Here is a 15,502-nt window from a genome sequence, read left to right as displayed (position 1 = left end):
TAGTTTCATYGAACACTTTGTCTAGGGCATACTAAAATCCCGAGTCCCTTTAACGGTTATAAACCCCCACACAGTACAACCTACAGAGAAGCTTAAGAACACATCGTCAATCTACACCGGCAATTTCCTTTTCTTCATGCATATTTCAAGGGCAAACTCCTTATCATACTCATCCTGAAAACACCTATATGACTCCCATTTTTGAGGGGGGAAARAAAGAACCAAACCAAAAACCACTTAAAGTGCTGAAAAATAATACTTCACTTCTCAGGGGAGCAGAAGGGCAAGGGGCCAATCAACTCTTTTTGGTCACTGGAATCACCTGCAGAGTCCAAGTCAGACTCGGGAAGGTGTCTAGAAAGGGCCTCCCACTGCTGGGGGCGTTACCATCCCCTTTTTGTCATCCATCTGTTTTATGGGCTTTTAGAGGCATGACTCATTTATCCTTTCTGTGAGCACCAAGGGAAGAGTGAAGGCTTTCAGACCCCACACATGCAACAGTTTTCCTGTATACAAAATATTTCTACAGTTTCAGCATAATACAGACAAATACAGATGTTTAAAGATTATGCCACTTGTACTCAAGAGATCAGTTGTATCTAAAGAGCATTTCATTCTACAAAACCAAAGCCAGACTGCTCTCTGCAAATGTCTGGCTTGAATTTCAGACCCCCGACTGGCATGAATTTACACGGGAACATTACTAGTTATTGCTTCAGCCAGGCTGCTGCTACAAAACAATTTACAAAGTCTGTGAAATATGAGCACAGCTTAAACATTTGATAACTCGTCCGGCCTACAAAGGATTTACTGAATAAAAACTTCAGCCCTCCACATCAATTAAACTTCTTAGTGCATTTTTAAATTCTCAGAGTAAACGCTTAAGATTTGGCATATATTATTGGCACAACGTTCTTCAAACACTTAGAAGTTCATGTATAAATATTTAGACTCCCATTAATCAGGACGGGGCACGAGAAGGACTCAGCCAATCTGGGCAGCTTTCCTGCCGGCATATATTCCCTCTTTGATTTTCATGCACTGAAGGGAGAGCTGCTTCATTCGGTTATCCAGAGCCAGCCCGTCAGTGGAGCTGCTCCTGSTGCTGCTCCTGTTCTTGTTCGCTCTGTCGCTCGTCTTGTTCTCAGCCCCTTCTGCCCTATCCCCTGCAAAGAAAGGATTAAACTGGATGTTAAAGCTGGATTTCATTCTGCAAGTTAAGCTTCGAGTAGGTGCCTCTGCAGCTTCCTTTGCCAAAGTGCGCAGAAATTACGGGAGCAGGAGCAAGATGATTTAACAAAACTGAGCTGGCCTTGCAAGCCACGCTCGTCTTGGGCACTGCATCAGCAAATCAGTGAGAACAGCCTCAGGATGGAGCAGACAAGGGCAGTGGTAATCCTCTCGTCTGAATGAGTCAGCCAGGGCTGGCAGAGCCTGCAAGAAGCTCCTTCTGGCATGTTATTTTTTGGTGGGGTTTTTGGGTTTTTTCCCCTGCTTTGGAAAGCAAGATTTTCCRTAAGCAGGACAGTAATTTAAATAAACTCAGATTTTCTTCCATGAGAATACCACTGATGAATTATTTCATGAGAAATTTCAAACCCCTGCACTAAGACAGAACTGGGGAATGTTCCCAGCCAGGAGAACAATAATTAATAYATTACAGACGTTGTTAACTTTGAGACAAAGGGCCTTCCAGAGCTGCCCTCCCCAMCAAGAGGTGGCCAGCAGCTGGAACATTCCCTGGCATACACCTAGGGGAGCTTAAGGAAGTTTTCCTGCTCCCTTTATAAAGCTGAAAAACACTGGTCCAKGGTGAATCCAGCTGTGCGTACCTCTTTCAGCTTCACACTCCGGGGAGGACGCCCCACTGCATTCGCTGCGGGGGCCAAGGACAGGGAAGATCATCCCAAACTCAGAGAGGGAGACAGGGCTGGGCAGATCCAGGCTTCCAGGTCGTGTCGCAGGAGGAAACTGAGTGGGCACCTCACAGGGACTGGTGGGACCGGAGCTGAAGCTGGACACCGACTGAGTTTCTGAATCTTCTTCAGACACAAAGCTGCTGCCGTTATCATCTTCAAACACTTCTGAAGCCACTGCAACAGTCAAAAAATAATCCAGTCAGTAATTCCATCCCCCTCCTGCACCTTCCCAGGCAAGGGCAGTTTTTCAGGTTTGTACCTTCCATACACAGACACAATGCTAACCCATGCATTGTCCCCTCTGGTTTTCTGCCCCTGTGCAAAGCCTCAGCCAGGTTCTGCCCTAAGGAGCAGAACACCTGGCAGCCACACCATGCACGGCAGTAGCTGCTCCTCACGCCAAGAAGCTCTTGGATTTTTCCTGGCCCTGCTGGCCTTTTTCACTCGTGGTCTTCAGTGGACTGGCTAGGTTAGAGTCCAGTTCCCTGTGTCTGCCTCCCCCAGCACTATCTCRATCCCAGCACAGCCTCCTGGTTATTTAAGGCACTAATTAGAAAGACACAGRTTCCGTGGCAGGTTCTGTCCACTTTATCTTCACAATTTAGCAGTTAAAATCCAGCGAGAACTCCCAAGATTYCTTTTTGAATGAGGATCACCAAGCAACCGAATTAAAAAAAAAAAAACATATATTCCTTTCCCTGCTTGTGTTTGCTCAGATCTGAATTCTAATTAAARCAAACCAGCTCCAAACTGTCTGTCTAGATTAAGCTGCAGGGTCCTTATGAACAGCCAGAGRAGAAAACCATTAAAGAAGGCTCTATTTTGTGCAACTCAAGGGTGTAGATTTTGCAGAAATTCAACAGACTTCAGAGGYTCATTGCAAGATGGGAACCAAAGACTTCTGCACATAAGCAGTCAGAAGGGATCAGCAGGTTCTCTACATCACACAAGCGTGTGATTCTGGAATCACACTGGCCTAAAGAAGTCCCAGCCACAGCAAGACATCCACAGTGACCTGAGGTTATCTCCAATTCCGCCTCCTTGCGATTCCTGCCATTGTTAGCCAGGCTCAGGATCGCCTTGGAAGAGCAGCAGGAGCAAAGCAGCAGCGTTAACAAAATGGCTCAAAGGAGGAGCTTCAAAGAAGTTCTTCTGTCACCTTGGCAGCCWGGGGCTCACAGGCACCCCTAAGGCACAAAGGTGCCAACAGAGGCCACTGCCAAGGACACGGTCACTGCAGAGATGGTCAGCCTCTTGCCACTGGATTTGCACACTGCAGAATGCACTTATACATAACAAAATTGACCCAAWAGGCTTCAAACATAAAATGAATAACATTATCCACCTCCCTGAGCCCCCTCCAGGGCACTTCATGCTCAGAGACAGTTTTTCTTGCGGTTTGGGTTTTATTGTTTTGTTTGCAATGAAGTCAAATCTAAGACTGCAGAAGGTCCTTTCTTCTCACTCACTGAGTGTCATCAATATATGGTGAGCAGCAGAGGTAACTTTGCAGGGGATGAAAGCAATAAAAGATGTTTCTAGTTAGAGTCCTCCAGCAGGCAAGAAGCATGAACATGAGCCAGTCTAGAAGCAGCACAGCTTTAACCGTAGCTTCCTTTTCACCATCTAAATTCACCGTAACACACACAGGCATCCGCAAGGGCCAAGGAACTCTTGCTGGTGACAAGGTGTTTTATCCAACTCTGGCAGRCAGAAATCAAGATATAAAAGGACCTTGCTGGAAATCTTCACTCACATTACAGTGAGAGCTTAATCCAGGCTGTTTTAGCCATAAAGTCTGGCAGGCTGCTAGTCCTGTCCTAACCCAGCTCTGTGCTGGCACCAGACACAAGCTGATGTCCCTCCACCCCTGTCAGACAGTGCAATTCAAAGAGGGATATGAGCCCACGCTGCTGGTCCTTGTCTGCAGCCTCAGCAGCGGCCAGGGGAGCCAGCAGCTAATATTAGTATTAACTTTCCCGATCTTTCTACCCTAAATCCCAGGCTCCTGAACTCCCTCAGCACAAGATACMCCTAACTCAGTCATATCTGAGGCTTTTAGGAAGCCTTCTGCAGGAGGAGGGGGATTTGCAGGAATCCAAGAGAGGCAATTCCTGCCTAGCTCAGAAAGGGTCAACCATGGGGATTCAGGGTGGCAGAAGAGAAGCAGCCATAACAAAACCTGGTGGCACCAGCTGGCCCAGACACAGCACTCGCTGCTGCAATTCAGGTCCTGTCTGCACAGTGCTGAGTGAGAGAGCTCCGACACATCCTGCAAAAACTCCTGCCACTGCAGAGGATAGAGGCAGCCAGGGCTCCCTCCCAGCTCCCAGGCACAGGCAAGGCTGTACCACAAACCTACAAGGCCTCAATGCCAGTACAGACTGGGGTTTAGAGGAAAATTGCATCATTCTACCTTTGAGCACCAGGGCTGCTCATGCAATCATGAGCTCCTGAAATCTTGACCTAGACTGTTCCCTGCAGAAACGAAGCTGAAATACAAATTACATCAAAATTTGGGGGACTAGGCAGCAAAAAAAAACCACTTTCTGCACCAAGAAGGGGACAAAGTGTCCAGGAAAGAGGCAAAAGTAGCCACGTGCATTGTCCACTTTCACTCAGAGCAAAACAAACGCAAACTCACCATACAACAGGGTGCAACACAAGATCCCCAAGTGCAGATGTTACCTTGCTTGCTTGGAGGTTGTTGCTATCACCCATCTCTCCTACAGAGCRCCTCAGCACACTGCACCAGCATATTGCTGCTTCCTCACTTCCCCTTCTACAGCACACACGCTCTGCTGAAATCAAACCTTGGCACAAGACTGCAGTGTGAAGGAGCTTATCCTTCCATGCTTCCATGCGAGCACCACGCCTTTCATTACTACTGTAGCCACAACTTTACTCCCTCTGCCACTGGCCCAGCACTGGAAGGCAAGCACTTGATCCAAAAKGCCTGTTCCCAGACTGGCTGAATGATCTGAGACACCCTGCCACCATCCCAGGTGAGTCACTGCCAGCAGCAGCACTGGCTCAAAATCAGATGCATGCTTTGAAGTGCGTTAATTTTGCTCCTTTCACACAGCACTGTACAAAAAATGACAGGGGTGTTAAGGGAATGGCTGATGCACTTCAACTCATTATCCTTTCCCTTGAAAATTGGCTATTAAAGAATGTAATCAACTCCTGCAATAACAAGAAGCATCACAGTTTACCCACAGTCCCACAACAGCCAGCAAATTTCAAAACTGCACAATACTCAGAGCAGCCCTAGCGTCAGCATTTCTTACARTGCCCACGGGATATTCCCAAGCAGTGCTTCCATACTCACTGGAGACAGTGTCCGACTCCGGTTTACTCGCTGACAGGTCTTCCACGGAGGTGTTGCTCCCTTCAGCACCCACGCCACATCCTCGGGGCCCCATGGCAGTGGACCTTCTCCTCTCATGGATCTCATCTGAGATCATCTCCAGATTTTTCAAGGCAGTCTTATACTCTCCCTTTGCCAGGGCCAGCTTAGCCTGCAGGTCATCCACTGTTTTCTTCAGTTGCTGACAAGGGAGACAGGTATTAGATGAACTCTGTATTTCACCAGGAACAAGGCAGAGCACACAGTTCCTGTTACATGTCCAGCTGCCTCAGCTGTGCACAGGAAAGCACAAACCAGGGCTGGTATCCAGGGCATGGGAGAGTTCACAATTCAGAAGCTGGCACAAGCAGTGGCACTTGTGAAGGAGACAACAGCAAGGCCAACCAGGGGAGCCAGGGGCTGGGATTGCCTGGGATTGATTGACTGCTCCCTGGCTGAGCACAGAGCAGAGGCCCTGCTAACACACTGACATGCAGGATCTGTTAACAGGAATGCACTCTCAGCGATGCCACTGCTTGTCCCACAACCACCCCTAAAGTTTGCTGGCAGACCCTGTCTGCAGGGCACAGCAGGGCTGGGGGTCACCCCTGAGTGGGGCTAAGCCTCACTCTCTGCTGAGCACCAAACCTGTCACCTCTGCTCACCAGAAAGCAGCAAACCTCAAAACCTGGCAGCTGTCATGCAGCAGTTCCTGTGCCCTRAGGTGCAAACACCACCCTACAGCAAGGGCAGAAATCTTGTGCATCCTATATCCCAAAGGGGAAACAYTGCTTGTGTGTCTGTGGCTGTCTCAATGTTGGTTTATGTTGTGCATTTAAAGCAATCTGGGGTCTCTTTTCATACAGTTTACACAATCACTTTGCTTCAGGAGGGCACTGAGCAGCTGCCATGGAGAAGCAACAGGCCCAGCAGCAGTGGATCTTTGCCCATGGAAAAAAGGAATTCCTCAAAAGATGCTCCTAGGCAGAAGGGATTATTGGGCTGGCACCCAGCCCATGGCACACAAAGGTTCAGCCTGATGCAGCAGCAGCTGCAGGCAGACAAGGTGGAGGAGCAGAGGGCACCTGAGCCTGGATCCTGGCAAGGAAAAAGGTGTACACCTRAGTCTCTGAGGCTTACAACWTGTTGAATCCCAGGCAGCTCAGGAAGGGCTCAAAACTGTTGTGGGAYRTGCCTTGCAYCCTAWGCAAGGAATGGAAATCTTTTTCCAKCTAGGCTCCTACTGACCMAGCACCCCACTGGAGCCTYCCTGCACCCACAGCCACGGTGATRTGCTGCCCTGAAACCCTGTGCACACCCCACAGCAACAGCACTGGCCACTCCCCTGCAACTCTGCAGGACAGGCTCCCCTTTGGGGCCACAAGCAGCAAAGGTCACTCAAGCAGAGAGTGATTCTTGCATGTGGATTTGTAGGGCTATGCTGCCCTCCCATCCCTGGCAGCTCCAAGGCTGGCTGTGATTGCAGGGATTACCATCCCACACAACTGCCATGCCTGCCCCAGGGCCACTGTGCCCTGCTGTGCCCAGGCACTGGCCAGGCATCGCTGCATCACACAGAATGCAGTGCACAGATGACAAAGAGCCCTGGAAGCCTATCCAGCCAAATCCCAAATCTCTCTTATGCCAAACCCCAAAGCAGAAACTCATATCTGCATGATGTCTGAGAACTGCAAGCAAGTTGCTTATTCTGTTAATTGATCCAACCAGTGAACATAGAAGAGCACCCCAAGTACAATTAAACAGTCTGAAGCATAAAACATWGGGGAAGAAAAAAATGAAACCCACAACAAGCAAACAAACCCCAGACATATTAAACCACAAGAAGCAAAGATWGCCAAACTATTCTCTTTTGGTTCTGACAGAGTTCAAACACTCTTATTTCACACAAGGAAACAAAGACTCTCTTAGCCTTTTATCTTTAAAATGTGCTTAGCAAATTGCTCAAGAGGTTTTGAATTGGTTTTGTATAGAAACACAACACAGTTGTTGGAGCACTTTGGATGTAATTTCAGTATTTACTGTAAGCAGTACAGAGTTTCAGGTGGATCTGAATTACACACGTACCTCTAGTTGGATGTAGTACTTCGCCTTGAGTTCAAAATAAGGTCTGTGGAAAAACAAAGAGCAGTTGTTTACAATCACTGGGACTGAATGCAGTGTACTGGCGTGGGAGTTGCTCTTTCTGTAGCACTAACACAGCTATTTTGTGTATCACTGCAATCCCAAGAGACCATTCCAGATGATGGAACACCTACACACGCTCTCAGTGCCTCTCTCTTACTCTCTAATGTATCTGCTTCTCATGTGTCTTTTGACCTAAATACAAATTGCAAAAATCCAGTTTTTGGAGTTGACAGCACAATTCCTCCAGGCCTAGATTCTGCAAGGTATTTAAATGTAACATTCAGCTCCAGGCACAGGCATCCTCTCTGTASGTATCGAATTTTGGAGCCCACAGCACATGTAAATTTCCACAGAAGGTGAACCTTCTCAGTGTTCAGGTGTGGGGGGTGGAGGGGCAGTTCTTGGGTTTTTCAGTGAAAGAGAGAGGGTGAAGGAGGTCAGAGCACCACGTACAAAAGCACAGCACTTCTCAACAGTGGCCCACCAGGCACTTCCCTCAACTTGCTTTTAAGGTTACAAAAGGACAGGGGTATAAGAGATGCTGTCAAAAACCTAGAAACCACATTTCAGCCTCAAATTTTTGAAGCTCAAAAGCCAACACCATCTGATACAACACTGATCAGCGTTTAAAAAAAAAAGAAGAAGAAAAAAAACCCTGGTATTTCAGCAGGGCTCACTACCCTCCTTACCTCTCAGAAGCTCTYCTGGAAAGGAGGGGAGAGATAAATAAACAGATATGGTTTTATATGAAATWGAATTTGAACTACCCTTGTCTGTCTGCCCTGACAGCAAGGCTCTTCTGAGCTCTAAGTCCAASTTCAGCTGCATTTTGGACTGTGTGCACTAGAATTCAGGAGTGTGAAACTGTGACTTTCTCATACTATATATATCCTATATAGTATATATATAGTATACTGATATATATATACTATACTGATACTATATTCTTTGAAGGGTTGAATTCACTACAGAGTCACACACAAAATAACTGAGTTTTGTTGCCATTAGAGTAGGTTATTTYCAGCTCCGATATTTTTAAGCACTCTCCCACCATCACCAGGAGAGCACAGCCAAGTCTCAATGTTTCCAGCGACACCGATCCATCCAAAATGCACCTCTGCCTTCCCTCACTGGGACACAATCCTGCCAAAGGCTACACAGATGCWCCTGCCAGGCAAGATAAAACACTGCAGTTGAGAATTTGGATCCAAGAGATAAAGGTCTCCTACAGCCGTACCCCAAAGCGATGGCAACACTGACAGGATGGTGATGCAGGGAAACATGCACAGGGACAGAAGTAAAACTCCCTCACCTCAAATGACCTGATTCTCAACCTCCCTCACCCTGGTGCCAAGTGGGAGGAAACAACCAGGCTTGAGTCCCAACCTCCCACCAGCTTCCTGGGGAAAAGTCTCCTCTCTGTTAGGTAACAAGAAGCACACGTGTGTTTGCATGGTGTGAAAAAAGCAACACCTATATGGGTGTGTGTGTGTGTAYACACAATGACATRCATATATGACCAGGAATGTTTACTTGCAACAGGTAAGAAAAACCCCACCTCAGCYACAGAAAGGAGACCAAGAGCCTGACAGGCAGCAAATCCCTGCTCACTCATGGCTCACATGCAGCCAGGCACCTGATGCCAGCAGGAACCAGGGCACTGGCAGGGGAGGGACTCCCATGTCCTCGGGTCACTTCATTCCCTCAAATGCACGGCCCTATAACCACTGAGGATTGCTCTGTAACTGAGCAGGGCAGGAGAATCGCTCACTGCTGCAAACGGTGCCCTCCATCTCCGGCTGCCTGAGCCCAGGGCACGGCACASACAAAGTGCTTTTCAGGCAGATGACAGCAGGAGTGAAAGGCACTTTGCCCGAGYCACCAGAGCAGAAAGTGACTTCCAAAAACCAGCTAACACAGGCRAGTTCATTATCCCACAGCTCAGAGGCACCGAGCCAGGAGATCYGGTGACTGTTAAGAACATGCAGCCGTATGCACACCCATAGCTTACAAGCAAGTAAGCACCCAGAAACAAAATTAAAAGCAAAACCAAAACAAAACCATCCAATAATCCTTCGCTCATCAACTTTACACGGCAAATCATCTAAATTACTTTCCTCCAGGATGCCCCAGGATTGCTTTCAAAACAGTAATGCTTTAAGCATCTTAATCCCAAAYGAAGCAAGGAGCAAATGTAAATAATTTTCTGCCCGAAAGAGAGCAGCTCATTCAGCATGTCTATCCACAAGTTTAAAGAGAAGATGAACAAAAGGCCAGAAAGAAAGGTCTAAGTGTCACCGCCAGTGCTCCCACACCACCCAGGGAGGTCGGGCAGGATGCTGGTGTTAAACCTTTCCTGAAAATCAGCTGGAGGCCAGCTACACCCCATAACACAAACAGCCACAAATTCAGCAGYCTCATCTCCCAGTTCCTGCAGCCACTTGACAGCACCGATGTTTTCAGTTCAGTTGCAATTTTCCTTTATGTGAAAATTGCAATGCTGGGAGATGACTGACCTTTCCAACATCCCTATGCAGCACGACTTCAAAGACATCCACGGCTGTTTGTGCCACCAGGAATCTTGCAGCTCAATACTGGGTTAGAAGTGGCATTTCTGTACACCCTTTATTAAAGAATCTCCAAAACAGCCTACCTAGATGGTTTATGCTGCAGTCAGCCCTGCTGTGAGACAAAGGAATATGCTGGGATCCTTCCACAGAAGTGAAAACCAGCTTGGCCCGAGGAGAACGACACAAGACACCCCTCTGAGGGTAGTTCCAGCAAGGAAATGAAAACTCAGGGGCACATCACACAAGAGGCAGCTGGGATGTCAGGCTCTACACCATCATTATAGAAAGCTATGTAGGACCCCGCTGACAATTTAATCATGGTCTTTATTTTAAATCTTATTGCAAGGAAGGAACTCCCAGCAGCCAAAACTATTCTCAGATATTGCCCTTATCCAGAGGAACCTGTCATTTAGCGATCTGATGATGGTTTTCACAGTCCCTGTGCAKTGCTAGACAAACAGCATGCAGCTCATTCTAGGAAGTCACACCACTACACTGTTTCAGCAAACATGCTTGAATCTTGCTTGCAAAGTGCTAATCCTTTCTTGAATTGAGCAAACACTAATCAAAATAGATCTTTAGCTGACCAATTTCACCAAAAAGTCATTTTTAGATGGAGGGGATTAAAAGCTAAATACAGCAAGCAGATTGTTTAGACAAGCCACAGTCTGGAAATATTAAAAAAAAAAAAAAAACCTGTGAAATATAAAGAGGATTAAGAATTGGTTGTAAACAGGGCCAAAATTTTAAACAGGTTCTGAGCAAAAACCTGTTTCACTTCTCTGCAACAGAGCCAAACTGCACAGCAAATGCAGACACAATTATTAATGACATGAGCTGCTTAGCTGTGCCCTCTGAAGGGAGTTTCCTTCCCCAAGAATGGCTCTCACACAGCTTCGCCATGGCAGTGTCAGGAAGTAAACAAATCTCATGTACAGCACTTTACACTGGTAAAGTCTCACACCTTTCATCTTTCTGCCACTTGCTTTGTTGCTCTCCTAACTAAAAATAAGAATTAAACTGTGAACAAGCCTAAGCTGTGAAACATCCACACAGAGAGCTGTGCAGCTCTGCAGACAGCACCTGTTCCTCAAATCACWCACCACCGARGAGTTTGGTGCACTAGAACAAGACYAAGACACTGCTCAGAAAAGGTTWCTTATCCCACCAGTCTATCRAGTCAKGTGTTTCAAAAGACACAKAGAAGGACATCAAGGACAAATACCAGCACGAACTGTGCTGTGAGGCTGCTACACACAGAGAGCAACCCCAAATGCAGTACACTTTCACAAGTTCAAAAAACCCCACAGAATAAGTATTTCCCCCACTCAGCTTTCACCACTAAACTCATCTCCAAACGTAAAACATACTTTGATTTATTGATGGCTCTTTTCAGCTTCTTCTCCAGTTGTTTCATCCTTCCCATGGCAGCATTGTATTTGGCTGCAGTCTCCTTATGAACCAACTCACTCCTCGTTTTGGTCTGTTCCGCCTCCATGACCTTGAAGAGAGATAAAGAACAGGTTGAACAGCAAGACACAATGATCCATTTCTTATCATTTCAATTAACAGCAACTTCATAATCTCTCCAATCAGCTCATGTCAGGAAAGTGAGAGTACAGAAAAAAACTTCTTAAAATGAACCTACTTTAAAGTCTGTCCCGAAAAGAGCAGCAATAAGTCAGGTCTTCAAACACTGAAAATTACGGCAGAGTTTTTCACATAATCTCTCTTACAGGAAGTTCAGAGGAGCCTCAGATTTTAGGATCTTCCATTCTTTAGATATTCACAAGTGGAGGAACACTAACAGAAGTCACCCAGTTACATTTAACGTGTGATGTTTCTGTTTCCTCCTGGAGAAAAGGAGGAACCCGCCTTTCCCAGCAGAGAACTGGCAGGTCGTTCAGCTCCCGGCTGCAGCCCCATCCCTCTGSAAAGGGCTGAACACCAACCACAGCACAGGGAGGACTCTAAGACAGCTCAGCATGAATCACCAGTCACTAAAAAACTGTGTGTCCAAGATGGCTCTTCTCTCAGAAGAGCTGACATGCCTGAAATCACAGTTCCAACACTGRAAATGCAAAGCCCTGAGCTGACACCCCTCCTGTGCAGACAAGGGGAGCTCTGCTGATGGCCAGCCCACTGCCCTCATGATTCAAGATACCCAGAATACAGGTCTGATAAGGAAGGGCTGAGGGATCTGGGGTTGTTCAGCCTGGAGAAAAGGAGGCTCAGGGATATCTCATTGCTCTCTACAACCGCCTGGAAGGAGGCTGTGGCCAAGTGGGGTTCAGCCTCTTTTCCCAGGTAACAAGGTACAGAAAAGAGGAAATGGCTTCAAAGTTGCTCCAGGGGAGGTGTAGACTGGATATTAGGAAAAATTTATTCACTGAAAGGGTTGTCAAGCATTGAAACAGGAAAAGTAAATATCGGTCCATTAGCTCCACTGTTGGTATCCCATCACCATGCTTTGCCAGTAATTCTATCCAGGGTACTTTCATTGTCCAGTTTTGAGATGTCAGAGGTGTAAATCWGAAAATGTGTTGTATTTAGTGCACCAGCAGTCAAGATCCAGACAGGGAGACCACTGATTTGTTTAAAGGAAGAAAAGTGGTGATATCTCTGAGGGGAAAGCAGGCACTTTTTTAAGCTTCCTTTTCTGCAGCCATAAAGGTATCCAYACAAAAAATGGCAAGACTTGATTTTCTCCAGTATTGCATTTTGAAATGTCTCAGCTGTGATTCCAACCACTCCACAAGTTCAAGCAGATTTGCACCAACTGGCTCCCACCACCACACTGTGCATCTGAGCTCTCAGATGCAGAGAGAAAGAGACTATTCAAGATATCTTGATTTGAAATAACTTCACCCACAAAACTCTAATTTTTTTTAAAGTGTGCTAGTCCTCCTAGCCCTCAGGCTGAACTGTACTGGGAAAAGAGATGGTCAACTCTGACTCGCTTGGAGTGCTGCTCCTCTCAGGAAAATTGTCATGTTGTCCTTTCTGATTGCTAAATTGAATTGTGAAACTCCCAAAACTGAACGCTGCATCAGCATCAACTCGTAGCTCTTGCTGCCACAACTGGAGGCCACTTTTTGCTCGTCTGCACATACCACTCATTATTAAAGAAAGGAATTGCTACAGAACTTTAAACTGTGAGAAATAAAGATTATCAAAGGATCTTTTGATCAGATATAAAATAATACACTCAACTCCAACACTCTTCAACTTCTTTATATATACAAAGCATCCACTTTCAAAGAAAGGGAAAAAGAAAAAAATAAAATCTATCAGGCTCATAACACACTCTCTCCTGCATCCTGAAAAATAAACTGCAGCCTCTTATCTCAAACAACTGTTTTAAAGCCAGTTGGTGCAACGACTTTCGTTAGTGAAACATGTCAGACAAGGCTAGTTTTAACGTGGCAGTATCTTAAATTAAAATGCAGTCTCCAAAGACTGCACAGAAGGTGGTTCATCTTCTTTCTAGTGTGGCAAGGAAACTGYAATTTAAAAACGCCGTAAGCTACAAAATAATGGAGAGACTGGAATTTGCTCAGTTACATGTCAGTCCCTCACATCCATTCTTGGGGCAAAATTAGCATAAGCTTTGATATCTGGAATAAATCACATGATAAGTACCACCAACACCAGGGTGGTAAAGCAGGCTAGGTGTCCAGTATCATGTTGATTTTTCAAATCTTTCATATCAAACATCAAGGAAATGCTGAATTCCGCAGAACTAGGATTTGAGGATGACAGATTGCAAACACCTCAAAGTATTTGACAAAACACAGAATTTGCTGCCAGCCACATATATACCCATGTGCATTACCTTTTCCATAAAGAAAGGGAAAAAAGGGCTATATACTTCATCCTTTTGAGAAATCAGTGATGTRAGAAAATCTCTCTCTCCCCTCACGCCCTTGTTTTGCTATGGGCATGGTGTCACCATGCTCACATTATCCACAAGTCTGCAGAGACAGCCTGTCCCCTTCCCCTGGGACAGCAGCTCAAGGTGAACACCCCGAGGCTGAGGATAAKACCTGGGAGATTGTACAATACCTCTGCAGCAACTCATCACCTGCCAAGATGCATTTAAGCACTTCATTCAAACAGGAAAAAAACAGAGAGATCATCCACAAAAGCCTTTATATGGAGAAGCTGTCCATCAGGACTGGTGGACAGAAACAAACTACAAACAATGCTGCCACCTCCACAGCTGGGAAGTTCAATGTAACACCAGCTAGAGAAGCTCCTCACCTCCTTAAGAAGGCTTAGAAAAAGACAGATAGGCTTGTGTAGGAAAGAAGTACTTTTTATTAGAGCTAATCATACATTGGATGAAAAAAAATGCAGTGTGATATGGACTTGTAAACAAGCTCTTTGTCACCGTTACCAAATAAGCTGTTTTGTGTAACACAAGTGTTTMTACCACCCACCTTGCAGATATTCCTAAGTCATCACAGATGCAACAGCATCACTTAGAAAAAGTAAGAAAAAGAAATGAGGATAACATCTCTTCAAATGAAGGCTGCTCAGGACACATCTCACCTCCTTACATTGTCCCTGCCATTCAGCTCACCCTTRGGGTGAGCAGGGCAACACACACTTAAGACAAAAACACCCAGAACAGATGCATTCATGGGATACCCACACAGTCACTTGACATTCCTGCAGCCCTTCCTTGCCTGTCTCTAACTATTGGATCACCTACTCCAGGCAGAAGCCACTCTCCCAGGTAGCACAGGTAAGATACAAGTAACAAAAACCAAAGCAAGGAAAAATTCCCATCACAGGGATTCATCATTCCTCTTCTTTCTTACTCTCTATTTCCTACCCACTTGTCTGGAAAAGGAAGGTCAGTGTAGAGTTCATACTCACTGTCAATAAGTTCATAGAAGTAGCTTTGTTCCACCCAAAGTATTTCCATAACCTGAAGTAAAAAATGGACTCCAGGCAAAATTTCAGTAATAACATATGCAAAAGAAAAATTTTATCACTCCGACCATCTAAGTCAGAGAATTACTCTGGAGGACTGTTTTTTTCACAAAAGAATAAATTGATTGTTGCGCTAGAGGAAGAATTAGAAGAGGAAAGAGACAATGCAATATCAGTAAACCAGGTGAGAATCAACAATGCAAGGGATTACAAAAAAATCACTGCATTTTCAGGACAAAGTGACAGAGCGATTAGGAAAAGGAAGGATGTGGTATTTTTGTTGTTTCTTTCACAGACTTTTCTTCTCCCCCTTTTTTCTCTTAAGTTTTTCTAGCTGCAGGAAGTATCTCTCCTCTCTACATCACGAAAGCACCCACACATTTTACACTGACAGATGGTACTTCACGGTATAATATCAAAGGGAGCTTCACAAGCCAAATTAATCCAAGAGGGAGCATGCCTCCTTCCTCTTTACTCTCCCCTCATCCTTTCCTTTTTAAAATGTCTCATGATCAAGAGCCAAAACATTTCTTCTCCCTGCCAGAATTTATGAACTGAACATATCTCAGAGAAGACTG

At 45.7% G+C, this 15,502-nt stretch overlaps 1 protein-coding gene across 1 annotated transcript in view; it reads right to left on the bottom strand.

The window, feature by feature from the left end:
* Nucleotides 1–919: 919 nt before the first annotated feature.
* Nucleotides 920–15,502, bottom strand: part of SH3BP5 (SH3 domain binding protein 5) — a 50,051-nt gene continuing 35,468 nt past the window's right edge. Inside the window, exons 5-9 of the mRNA XM_057372712.1 lie at nt 11,354–11,484; nt 7,354–7,396; nt 5,251–5,470; nt 1,833–2,093; nt 920–1,166 (exon numbers count right to left, since the gene is read on the bottom strand). Of these exons, the coding sequence (XP_057228695.1) occupies nt 985–1,166; nt 1,833–2,093; nt 5,251–5,470; nt 7,354–7,396; nt 11,354–11,484 (837 nt within the window). The 3' untranslated portion in view covers nt 920–984. The remainder of the gene's footprint in view (nt 1,167–1,832; nt 2,094–5,250; nt 5,471–7,353; nt 7,397–11,353; nt 11,485–15,502) is intronic.

Source organism: Malurus melanocephalus, unplaced genomic scaffold (genome assembly GCF_030028575.1).
Source record: "Malurus melanocephalus ecotype Western Australia unplaced genomic scaffold, MMel_1.1 scaffold_177, whole genome shotgun sequence".
Lineage (NCBI taxonomy): Eukaryota > Metazoa > Chordata > Aves > Passeriformes > Maluridae > Malurus > Malurus melanocephalus.
Note: the sequence above shows the minus strand (reverse complement) of the source record. Positions and strands in the feature narration are given on the sequence as shown.